Raw genomic sequence first — 12,295 nt, forward strand, 5'->3', positions numbered from 1 at the left:
CAAACAGCACTGAATATACAATCCATAATAACAGGCACCAGTGTCCAGGCGTATAGTCTGCAGAAGCCAATTGAGCTTAAAAATGTTTTTGTTTTGTTTAGATAGTTTGCATTTGGTGTATAATCTGCAGGGCCCGATTTCCATGCCCAGTGCATAGTCCGCCAAGCTGGTGCGTTGCGTCTTCGTGCTTTTTTTCCTGGGCGGCATTTTCTTCAGAAGTTCTTCGGCGAACGCTATTGAGCCTGAAGAGCTGCTCTTAAGGCCCATATCTAGCCACTGAGCACACACAAGCACAGAAAATAACACTCGGTGCCAAGTACAAACGAAGCATCTGGGCAGAAAGCCGTGAATGCCAAACGAGCAGCGTCGGGTGACGGCGACTGACTGCGTTCCGCCCCTTCAACGCCTGCATCGCTGCGGTGGGTGGTCGTAGCTAGTCGTAGCGAGATGATCTTCACTTCGAGAAATCTTGCCATACCATAGTCAATTGGAATATGTGTGCAAGTGTTCGACGACGTGGGCTCTCTCACGTTGGTGCAGTTATCAAGAAAGGTAGATATCAACAATGCATGTTGCGTCTTTGAGGCTGAAACTATAACGCATACTTATCTAAACCTAAATTTATCGGTCTGCGGCTACAAACATTTTTGTTGATGTTGCTTAGATGATGTAACCGTTCAGGCCTCGCATTAAGTGGTGTTGCGAACTCTTCGGTTGTGTATGAAAACCTATTTTGCCCTAATAAAAGACATTTTCAAAAGGACACTTGTCTTCTGCTGATACATATCTTTCAATTTACAATGCAGAGGCAAACAGGAAATCAACTGCGTACATCTACCACTTAGCATAAGCACCTTTGGCATTCATTCTTGAGCACACTCAAATATCAGCTTAGTTAGCTCTTGTTTTAGAAGCTTTGCCCTGTTCTGTAAAAACAAAACAGTTAAAAAAGCTTTACCTTCGTTCTCCTTCTCGCATTTAATACAGACATGTTTGTCAGCAGATATCACCGTGGCATATACAACTCGAATGACCGATGAGACTATTGCTATTACAATAAAGCTTTCCACAAGAGCCAAAACGAGGCTTGTAGGGGTGCACAAGCACATCGAAATGAGATTGGCGCTTTCGGGGCTTGTTTATATTATGCGTAAAAACAGGACGATCGGCGACCAGCTGATCGCAATATAACACCAAGGATACCGATGTTTCGATACATAGAACGCAGGATAAAGACCTCAATCGTCCCTTGTATGCTGTAGTTGTCATACTTTTTTATCCAACCGCTTTTTAGCACAATTAACTAGAACCGAAGAGTTCGCAACACCTTTTAATGCGAGGGCCTGAATGGTTACATCATCTAAGCAACGTCAACGAAAATGTTTGTAGCCGCAGACTGATAAGTTTAGTCCTAGATAAAGTACTATCGGAAACAATATGAGCGTGAACGCGCCTCCGCTTGTCGCCACGGAGGCGCGTTCGCGCTCATGTTGTTTCCGATAGTACGCGTCATAGTTTCAACGCGCAAACATTGTTGATATGTACCTTTCTTTGGACCTGCGTACATTCGGTTCAACTTGATGACAGCTGCGCCAGCGTGAGAGCTCACGTCGAACACTTGCACACATATCTTGACCATGGCAAGATTTCTTGCCTTCGATTGGCTTGAAGACTTCATCTGTAGCATCACGGTAGGTCTTGGTTGAAACGTTGATCGTCTCGCACGCGGCAACAAACAGAGAACGACACGCTTTGTTTAATTTATACGCTACCGGTCTACGGGCGTCGCAAATCTATCCCCCTTTTGTCCGCCATGTTGGATCGATCGGAGCGCCCCCTATATTCGCTGAAACTCCTCAATTGCGCGTGCCACTCGCTTCCCTGCCCCGGTTTCCTGGTTTGGAAGTTGTGTGCCGCAAACAGTTTGAGGAGCGGGGTCTCGTTTACCTGGTGTATAAGACGCTGGGTTAGGCCGATACCGACGTGTTTCCGTACCTTTTATAAGCGTGCTCTTTGCTTTTACATTTATAATTAGGTTACAAATCCTGAAAGCTACCGGCGGAGGCAATTCTGCCGATGAACCTCCCTGACGATCCACACGTCACAAGGCAATCGTGTGGGGGTCGGTGAATCGGCGGCGTAAGTGTTTTAGACGCTGTAGTTCTGTCCCTTACATGTTCATGATTTAAGAAAATATTACATCCCGCTTTGCAGACATCTCAAATGGCATTTATATCAAAGGTCTTTGGGCGGTCGGCAAATTAGCTTGCAACGCCGACTGCGCGTGCCACTCTTCATGCGCTGGTTCGCAGATGCTTTAAAGGCTCTGGATATGAAGACCTTTGAAGCGCTCGTGGTATAGGGTGGTTTTACAGAAAAATAGCTTCGTGAAATAATTACATAATTCGTACACGTATGCAGATATGTTTTATTCTTTAGAATATGCACGATTACTGGAAATTAGTTTGTATGGTAGCAGAAGAAACGGCCGGCCGCTAGTTGCCTGCATCAAGCGCAACAATATTACCGCAATTTGGAATGTTTGTACTTTTTCCTGACATTCTTCCTTTATTCCAGCCTTGTGTATTCGAAAAGTACGCAATTTAGTTTGAATTTTCATTTCGAATACAAATAGACACAGCTGCAGGTGCCCAAAAGCTTCCTCAGCCTAAAAACTCCGCACAGCTGGACTCTGACAACAGAGGAAAACAGGAGGAACAGCAAGGATTCGAACGGCTGTCCAGTTGTAGATGCTGCACTAGTAGCCGAGAATGTGAAACCTGTGAAGGGTGACAGTTTACGTGAGAAAAGCTTCTGATATTTTAGCTTTAAGACATTTTGATTTAAATGAAATCTAAACATTAGAGTATAAGGGACTAATAACGGGCTAGACACCTTCGATTACATTTGTCGTGACATACTTGAGGGTTGATATAAGGAAGTCCTCAGGCAGCACCAGTGGAGTCCATTGAAATACTACCCGAATCCAGGAAAGGTCAAATGGCGAGCAATGTATATAAATAAATGTTCCTTCTTTCTTTACTTTGCCCCTGTACCTGGGTTGTCTCACTTGTTATTCTTTCTATATAGCCCAGACAATATTTAACATGTTGCTCGAACAGCAAGCAGCTTTTCTGCTTCGGCATTAAAACAAAAAAACAAAAAAATAAACAAAGATGCAAAAAAAAAATAGTATACATAACCTGCCAATTCATTCACACCATCAGCAGCGTTCATTGTGTTAGATGTAAATCTATAATGACACTCCCGCGATTGTGGCCATATTTCTTCATTTCCATATACCAGCTGCGATTCTTGTGTTGCCTGCCCTGTCAACCATGCCTGAAATGTTGGTTGAAGTTTGGCCTGCAGCTACAGGCCGTGCCTCAATAAAGCCCCATACGAAAATTTACACCTCCTACAAAAAAACGCAAAAAAACGAAAAAAGAAAACAACTCGAGCGCGCCAACAGTTAACGTTGTCACAGCCTCCACATAGCGAATCAGGTGAGGCGGGAAAAAAGGTTGAACTCACCGTGATGTCACCAAGGTTCGCCGTAAGGAGACGCCACGCAGACTTCTCGGGGCTAGTATGCTCGCTGCTAACTTAAAAAAAGGTTGGGTGTGGTGAATGCCGGGAATCTTCTTAGCACTTACTCCTTAAGCGGATCTTGTTAAGCTTAAGTGATAATAGCGAAGCTTAATACTTAAGCTTAACAACGAATCTTGAATTAACAAGGGCGAACGTGATCTGCCACGCTCTAAATTCTTCTGCAAGGTTGTTGACGCCGTGTGAAAGAGAAGGGGACAGGCTTAGCATCTCTAAACAGCTTGATACGCAATAAACCCCAAATTATTTTCTGCTGCTAGGATTCAGTGTTTTAAAGGCAAAAGGCATTCATGGTGAATTAGGTATTTTATTTATTTCTGAAGAAATTACAGCACAAATGGGCTATTTTTAGTTTTCTTGTTTATTATAGAAAACAACTTTATTGCACAATGCCTCGTGATCGTTTTAGAGCGCAGCACTTAGGCGCCCGTTTCCGGCTTGAGCGGCGTCGGCGTCAGCGTAACCGTGCGGTGCATGATGGGTAAAGTTTACCGCTAAACTTAGCGAAAAATTTTCTCCGCTAAATTTAGCGGAAAAATTTCGCCGCCATATTTTGCAGAAAAAGTTCCCGGCTAAATCTAGTGGAAAATTTTCTCCGTTAAATTTAGCAGAAAATTGTCCCCGCTAAATTTAGCGGAAAAATTTTTCCCGTTAGATCTAGCGGAAAATTTCCCCCTTAAATTTAGCGGGGAATTTTTTCCGCTAAATTTAGCGGGAAATATTCCCCGCTAAATTTAGCCGAAAATTTTTCCCCGCTAAATTGAGCGGAAAATTTTCCCCTTAAATTTAGCAGAAAATTTTCCCCGCTAAATTTAGCGGAAAAAATTCCCCGCTAGACCTAGCGAAAAAATTTTCCCGCTAAATTTAGCGGAAAATTTTCCCCGACAAATTTACCGGAAAAATTTTTTTCTAAATGAGAGGCGAGGAAAAGAAGAGGAGGGGCTGTTATGTTGTATTACGCGCGTTTCAGCACGTATGACGCGCGCCCTTTTTTTCTTTTGATCGCTCCTCTTCTGCCTACCCTTTCCCTCTCTGATAATATGCTATAAGTTACGCATGCCTGCCGGCCGCGCGTTCTTCTTCTCGCTCGCTCCGTCATGGAATAAAGTCATTCCACCTCGCCACTCGCCGAGCTGCTCTCGTCAATCCTGTTCGCACACTCGCACGAACACTTCACGGTGGCGACGAGGACACCGAACCTGCCTTGGGATCATGACTTCTGAAGATGAACCAAGAGGTGGCCAGCTAACCAACCAAGACAGCGCCGAAAGCACCGAAAGCGTCGTCGACGCCGAGGCCATGACCACCAGTTTCGGGCAAGTGGAACATTTTGATGAGTCTACTAGTGACTGGCTCTCCTACGAAGAGCGCGTGTCGTCTTTTCTACGAACCAACAAAGTTCTGGCAGAACTGCAAGTAGACGCCTTCGTGAGTTTGATCGGACCGAAAACTTACGCCCTTCTCAAGTCTTTGACTGTTCGGGAAACGCCGTCGTCAATGTCCTTTGAAGAATTGCGGCAACTACTGCGCAACCATTTATCACCCAAGCCGTCCGTAATTGGCGAGAGAGCGAAATTTCACCGACGGTCGCAAACGGAAGATGAATCCATTTCAGAGTTCGTGGCCTAGATACGACGACTCGCACAAACGTGCGAATTTGGAAACTTTCTTGATGAGTCACTCCGAGACCGCTTTGTCTGCGGCCTCCGACGAGTAAATATCCATTGTAAGGAGTGAGAGAGTGCAGGCGAGCTGGTAATCAATCGACATCTTGTAAACCCTGAGATGGGGAACGATAAAAAAAACGGACGAACACAACAAAATCTTAAAAAGAGATTTTGTTGTGTTCGTCCGTTTTTTTATCGTTCCCCATCTCAGGGTTTACAAGATGTAAATATCCAGCGGCACTTGTTCAGTGAAGATAAGCACCTCACATTCCAAAAAGCCGTCGAACGTGCTTTGTCACTCGAGGCATCTGTCAAGAACGCATCAGCGACCCACTCAAGGTCAGACAGCGCCGCCAAACTGAACAAGCTGCGCAGCTCGGGGCCCAAGACAAGGGTGATAACGGCGCATTGCTCTCGCTGCGGTTCACCCAAACACAAAGCCACGACGTGTCCACACGCACAAGCGACGTGTTACAAGTGTCACCGTCAGGGGCGCATACAGAGAGCGTGCAAACCAAAGGCAAGGTCGCCCAAGAAACGTTTTCCAGTCAGGTCCTTAGAAACCCAAGATGAGTTCCCTCTCAACGCCGTCAAAGCATCTGCTCGGTCTTCGCCCATCATGGTTGAAGTTCAAGTTCAAGGCACTCCGTTGTCGATGGAACTGGACACGGGGGCAGCCGTATCGCAATTTGGAGGCTGTGTTGCAACGCTTATCTGAGAAAGGCGTCAAAGTAAAACAGTCGATGTGTGAATTTTTCAAGGATGAGCTGCAGTACTTAGAGCATACCGTAAGCCGAGACGGCGTTCAGCCAGCCACTGATAAGGTCGAAGCTATCATGAAAGCGCCGAGGCCAGCTGACACTCACCAGTTGAAGTTGTTGCTGGGACTAGTGAATTACTACGGAAAATGTATCCCTAACCTTGCCAGCGTGGTTGCACCTCTCAACCGACTTTTGCGCGGCGACGTGCGCTGGTCATGGAGCGACAAATGTGAATTTGCGTTCCAGGAATTGAAGAGGCTGCTGTCCTCTCCGCCGGTGCTGACTCATTACGATCCTGGAGCACCGTTGCAGCTGTCCGGCGACGCCTCAGCGTACGGCGTCGGCGCGGTCCTGTCTCACGTCGCTCCAGATGGGCAGTGTCGTCCGATTGCTTACGCGTCACGGGCTTTGACTAAAGCGAAAGAAGGCTACAGCCAAATAGAAAAGGAAGCCTTAGCACTGGTATTCGGTGTAACACGATTTCATTACTACCTCTATGAGCGCAGTTTTGTTCTTGTAACGGACCATAAGCCCTTGCAGACCATCCTGGGACCGAAGACCCCTACCCTAGCAGCAGCCAGACAACAGCGCTGGGCAGTTATCCTTTCCGCGTACACGTTTACGCTAAAGTACAAGTCATCAAAGGAAGATGCCGACTCAGATTGCTTATCACGCCTGCCTCTTCAAGGTCAAAACGGCGATAGCAAAGAGCCGTCAGAAGAATGTTTCTTCTTACTACGCTTCAGTACGCTACCGGTTAACCACCGTGACGTGGCTCGCGAGACGAACAGGAACCCGGTGCTGAAGCAGATCGTGCAGTACGTGGCGAACGGTTGGCCGAATCGCGCGCCGAGTGACTATCTAAAGCCTTTTTTCTACAGGGGCTGCAAGTTCTTATTGCAGCAAGGGTGCCTAATGCTTGGTACCCGTATCGTCATTCCGCGACGTTTCCAGTCCTTCATGCTCGAGGAGTTGCACCAAGGACACCCCGGAGTTGTCAGGACAAAGGAGCTGGCACGAAGCTACGTGTGGTGGCCGACCATGGATCAGGACATCAAGCGACAGGTAGGCGCATGCCAGCCTTGCCAGCTGCAGCGTAAATTGCCTTGCCCTGCTCCGCTACACCCGTGGGCTTGGCCCACTTGTCCCTGGGAACGAGTCCACGTGGATTTTTAGGGACCGTATAGAGGTGTCATGCTGTTTGTTGTTGTGGATGCTCGCTCGAAATGGCCGGAAGTCTTCACATTGAAGCAGATCGACTACCGAACGAACCATAAACTCTTTGCACGAACTATTTTGTCGTTTTGGGTTCCCAGAAACGCTCGTGTCAGATAATGGACCACAATTCACGTCTGATGAATTTGCAAGCTACATGCGCAGGATCGGTACTCGTCATATTCGCACGGCACCGTACCATCCAAGTAGTAATGGCCAAGCGGAACATTTTGTCCAGTTTTTGACGGTCGCACTGCGCAAGGATCCAGCCCTCCCAGTGAACGAGGCACTGGCGGACTTTCTTTTGGCTTACCGGAACACTCCGCGCACCACAACCGGGGAAGCGCCAGCCGTCGTATTGCTTGGCAGGCGTCTCAGCACACGGCTAGATGTTGTCAAGCCTTCAACCGGGGAAACTGTTTCTGCAAGGCAGTTTACCCAGACGCTAAAACGGCGTTCAAATGGTCGGCTCGGTAAACGGTTCTCGGTAGGCGACAGTGTGCGGGTCCGAAATTTTCGACGTGGTGACAGGTGGTTTAGAGCCACGATTTTAGCCCAAACCGGGCCGGTATCCTACAAGTTGTGTGTAACCACTCTGCGAGGTGTGTTTCAGTGGGTGCGACACAAGGACCACATTGTGCGGGTGCCACCGGAAAAGGACATCTCCACGCCACTGGGACCTTTCAGAGAATCCGAGGTACCAGAGGCCTGCCAGACTCCAGCACCACAAGAAGTGGCTCCTGCTTGACCACCACCAACGGAACCAGCTCAGCAAGAGGAGCGGCGATACCCTTCTTGCCAACGAAGACCACCGGACCGCTACGCCCCCTAGCCTATTGTTGAGTGTAGAACAAGCTTATTTAGGCCCGAGGAGTGTTATGTGTTATTACGCGCGTTTCAGCACGTATGACGCGCCCCCTTTTTTTTCTTTTGATCGCTCCTCCTCTGCCTACCCTTTCCCTCTCTGATAACATGCTATAAGTTACGCATGCCTGCCGGCCGCGCGTTCTTGTTCTCGCTCGCTCCGTCATGGAATAGTCATTCCACCTCACCACTCGCCGAGCTGCTCTCGTCAATCCTGTTCGTCCACTCGCACGAACACTACAGGGGCAAAGCCCCCTCCCCCCACTTTTAGAGGGCAGCTCTTAGGCGCCCGTTTCCGGCTTCAGCGCCGTCGCCGTCGGCGTAACCAAGGTCATCCCAAGGTCACGTGACCCCCAAGGTCACCCCAAGGTCACGTGACCCCTCCAGGTCACGTGACCCCCACGTGACCTCCTGAAGGTCACTTCCAGGTCACGTGGTCCCCTCCAAGTCACGTGACCCCCCAAGGTCACGTGACCCCCCAAGGTGACCCCCACGTGACACCCCAAGGTCACCCCAAGGTCACGGTACCCCCCTGGTCACGCCTCCTCGAGGTCACGTGATCCCCCTCCCTGAAGTCACGTGACAACCCCCCTCGAGGTCACGTGAACCCCCGGAGCATATTAACGAATGAGGGGAGGAGGAGGAAAAAGGAGAAGGGGTGTACACTCCCCTCAGTACCCTTTACTCCTCCTCCTCAAGAGCTGCGCTCCAATTCGGCGTTACAGGGAGCTGTAAACGGCTTAGAGCACTGCACGGGCCCGGGCCAGCCCGAAAGCCCGAGCCCGGCCCGGCCCGCGGGCCGGGTAGCACGTATTTTCTCGGGCCCGGGCCGGGCTCGGGCTTGAACAAAAAGTTCTCGGGCCGCGCCGGCCCGGGCCGGCCCGGGCCGGCCCGGGCCGTGCCTGGGCAATCTTGTGCCGTAAATCATAAATTGTTGTTGATAGCAAGAAGTTTGCTCATTAATCTTTTAGGTTGATTAAATACAAAAAAAGCGAAGTGCAAATTCACTAAAGCGTCGTTAAAAATAATAACTAAAAGACGTCTTGAAGCTAGAAAGCCTTCAAGCTTTTTCCATGTGAGCGAGGGTTCAGTGTTATAAATTGTAAACAAAATAAAGTCCCAGTCATATGCTTTTAAACCTGTCTGATTCATCGCTCTCAAAAATATCGAGTTCACTATTAGGAAGGTTTAGAAAAACGTACGCAAGCGCTTTGGGTACCGTAAAAATAGCGTTGCGATGTAAAACCTATGGCGATGCTAATTTTAGCTTGCCCAAAGTGCTTGAGTACGTTGTTCTAAGACTCCCTTATTGCACAGAGCGCGACACTATATTAGCGCGAACAAGCGATCGTCGTGTTTTTATGTTTATCTCATAGAATCAAAACGCTGTTTTCAAAACTATTAGTGTCTTTAGAAGTGCTCATCTGGGCCACAGACCTAAGCGGTATACTTTGGTGCCTACTAACACCATTTCGAAGTAAAAGTCGAAAAAAGAGCCAACGTCGTGTTCGCGGTATCAGTGTCGCGCAGTGTACATAGTCTGTTCCGCGCTTGCACGTTTTGAAAACCATCTTAAAAAAAAAAAAAAAAAAGTTTTAAGGGGTTAAGTAGGAATATATTAAACTTAAGCTTGCCTGAAAGGGTTGTATATTTTAAGAACTCGTTGACATGTAAAGCTACATCAGAACATATTCTTAAACAGAAAAGGTGCGCAGACCAGGCTTAGAACGATGGCGACTTTTTGCGAAGAGGTTGCGATGTACAGGGCCTTATAAAAGTAGGTTGAAACGGGACGTGTTGAAACGCAAAGGGTGTTTCGGAAACTGGTTCAAATAAGAAGGATGTTTAGGGAATGGGTCGAAACAGCACAAATTCAAACGAGAAGGGCGTTTAGGGAACTGGTCGAAACGGGACGGGCTCATATGGGAAGGGCGTTTAAAGAATGGGTCGAAACAGGACGAGGTTCAATTGGGGAGCTCGTTTCGGAAACGGGTCGAAACGGGACGGGTTCAAAACGGAATGGGTTGTTTCGGGCTACAGCCATCGGGCCGGGTCGGGCGGGGCCTAGAAATTAAAAATTCTGTCGGGCTCGGGCCGGGCCCGGGTCGTGTCTCTACCGGGCCGGGTCGGGCCGGGCCTAGAAATTCCGGCCCGTGCAGTGCTCTAAACCGGCTTTCACTTTTTTCCTCCTCCTCCTCAAGAGCTGGGCTCTAATTCGGCGTTACAGGGAGTTGTGAACGGCTTGCATTTTTTTCCAGTACTAATCGGTTATTTGTCTTTAATTATCCCAGGGCAACCAACAACCAGAAGTAATGCGACCCATAACCTGTGACTTTCAACTGGCACAACGTGCCAGTTGAAAGTCACAGGACTTTCAACTGGCACAGCGTAAGCAACGTAAATATCAACGGAGGTGTTTCTTGGAAGAGAACTGAAGTTAGTTCAATCTAAACAATAATTAATGACAATAACCTTTTAAGTCGTAAAAACTGGTCAACGAAAGTCGCGTTTTTTTAATAAAAAGGATTAAAAATAGTTTAACGTGCAAGACAATCTGCTTTATTATTGTAGCCCCTATATATATAAAAACACAATAATTATCTAACAGTAGCAGAATGGAAAACTTGTCTATAAACGGTGAAATGTGTTAACATAAACTTTAAAAGGGTGATTTCAGAGAAGTTCGACCAAAGGGTGGCTGGTCAACATTTTGAAACCAACTGATGTTTTTATATGCAATTGTCTAGTGTCTGGTATAAACGAATCCACACTTAGTTTTGACCAGAAAAAAAATTTAGGGAGGGGAAAAATTTGTGAGTGGTGAAGAGGTGGACAGTTGCATTAACGCGCACTGATGGAGGGTGCACGTTTGAAAGGGAATATCTGGAATGATAAACTTAGGAAAATTTTCATACTTTTTGGAAACAGACTATGTGTACTGTTTGTTTGTAATATATAGTAATAATATTTATTTCAATTATATTTCTTTTTCTAAATATTACCAAACATGCCTGCTCGAACAACAATTGGCAAAATGTGGAGGCCTATATCTCAATAAACACTTTAATCACCATCATTAACTTTTAAGATAGTATTATACTTATACATGGCTATTATTTGAAAAATATATTAGGTATCTGAGTAATACGATAGCAATGGTATATTTAAGCAAACATGGGGAAAAAAGCAAACAACAAAAAATTCCGATGCGAATAAAAAACACCACATGCAATTTTTAAAATTTTTATTTTGGTACCCTGTCATACTCTATTTCGGCATTTATTTCTAACAAAAACATGTTGCAATAGTTTATTGAGAGAGAAGACATAACTCCACAAAGTAGGGTCTTTTTCCAAAACCTACACTTAGCAGTGCTGTATACGAAAAATGACTCTGAGTTCCTGCTTCAGGAAACTTACTCACATTTTTTATCTATTTTTATTCAGATGAAGTCACTGACAGCTAAAGCAATCGGTCACACAGTTAAAGTGAGGAGAAACTATATACAGCATTTTATATACCGCGTACAAAGAGCTAACAAATTAGAAAGTTGTGATTCGAGAAAAGATGATGCAGCGTGAACTTTTACTTTCCGGTATATTTTCGATTTAGTGCAACATAAATAACTTCACTTCCACAGACAAAAATAAAAATAGAATACTAAAATTGTTCAGGAAAGCTACGTGCTCCCAAGGACAAACCATTTTATGTGAGAGTGCTACCGCGCCGGATTCTAAGAGTTTCAAGCCGAGATCTTCTATCCTGCGCGAGGATAACGTTTCGTGCTTTTCATATGGTAATCAGTTATAAATTGCTAGCTATTACCAAGTAAAAAACTAGGTGAAATACCCCGCGAAGAAAACTGTGATAAATAAGATGTCCCTGCATTAAAAAGTAGCAATCCTAAAGGAATCAAATTCGGCACTTTATGCTAAGGTTTACCTCGATGTACCCATTTATTAAAGTTTCTTCTAACCAGATCCGACTGTCCATGCTACATATATGTCGCAGGTTCCTTCTGTTGGTGACTTGCACAGCCGCCACGCGTGCCAAGATTGAATTCCAGGAAAGGCGCGCACCGTCAGCCACTTTTTTATTTTTTTGTTGACGATACCGAACAACCTCATTTTCGTCCAGATACACCAGATGCACCCAGTTTCTCGAGTAGAACGCTCACCA

The 12,295-nt window shown here is 46.5% G+C and overlaps 1 protein-coding gene and 1 pseudogene across 1 annotated transcript; both read left to right on the forward strand.

Moving 5' to 3' along the window:
• Positions 1-4,908: 4,908 nt before the first annotated feature.
• Positions 4,909-5,849, forward strand: LOC120839587 (annotated as a pseudogene).
• LOC121046477 (uncharacterized protein K02A2.6-like) lies at positions 5,846-8,000 on the forward strand. Its single transcript, XM_040500732.1, has 2 exons — positions 5,846-5,993; positions 7,339-8,000. The coding sequence occupies exons 1-2, from the start codon at positions 5,846-5,848 to the stop codon at positions 7,998-8,000; spliced, it is 810 nt and encodes a 269-aa protein (XP_040356666.1).
• The last annotated feature ends 4,295 nt before the right edge of the window (positions 8,001-12,295 follow it).

This window comes from Ixodes scapularis, unplaced genomic scaffold, assembly GCF_016920785.2.
Source record: "Ixodes scapularis isolate PalLabHiFi unplaced genomic scaffold, ASM1692078v2 PGA_scaffold11__112_contigs__length_91849675, whole genome shotgun sequence".
Classification (NCBI taxonomy): domain Eukaryota; kingdom Metazoa; phylum Arthropoda; class Arachnida; order Ixodida; family Ixodidae; genus Ixodes; species Ixodes scapularis.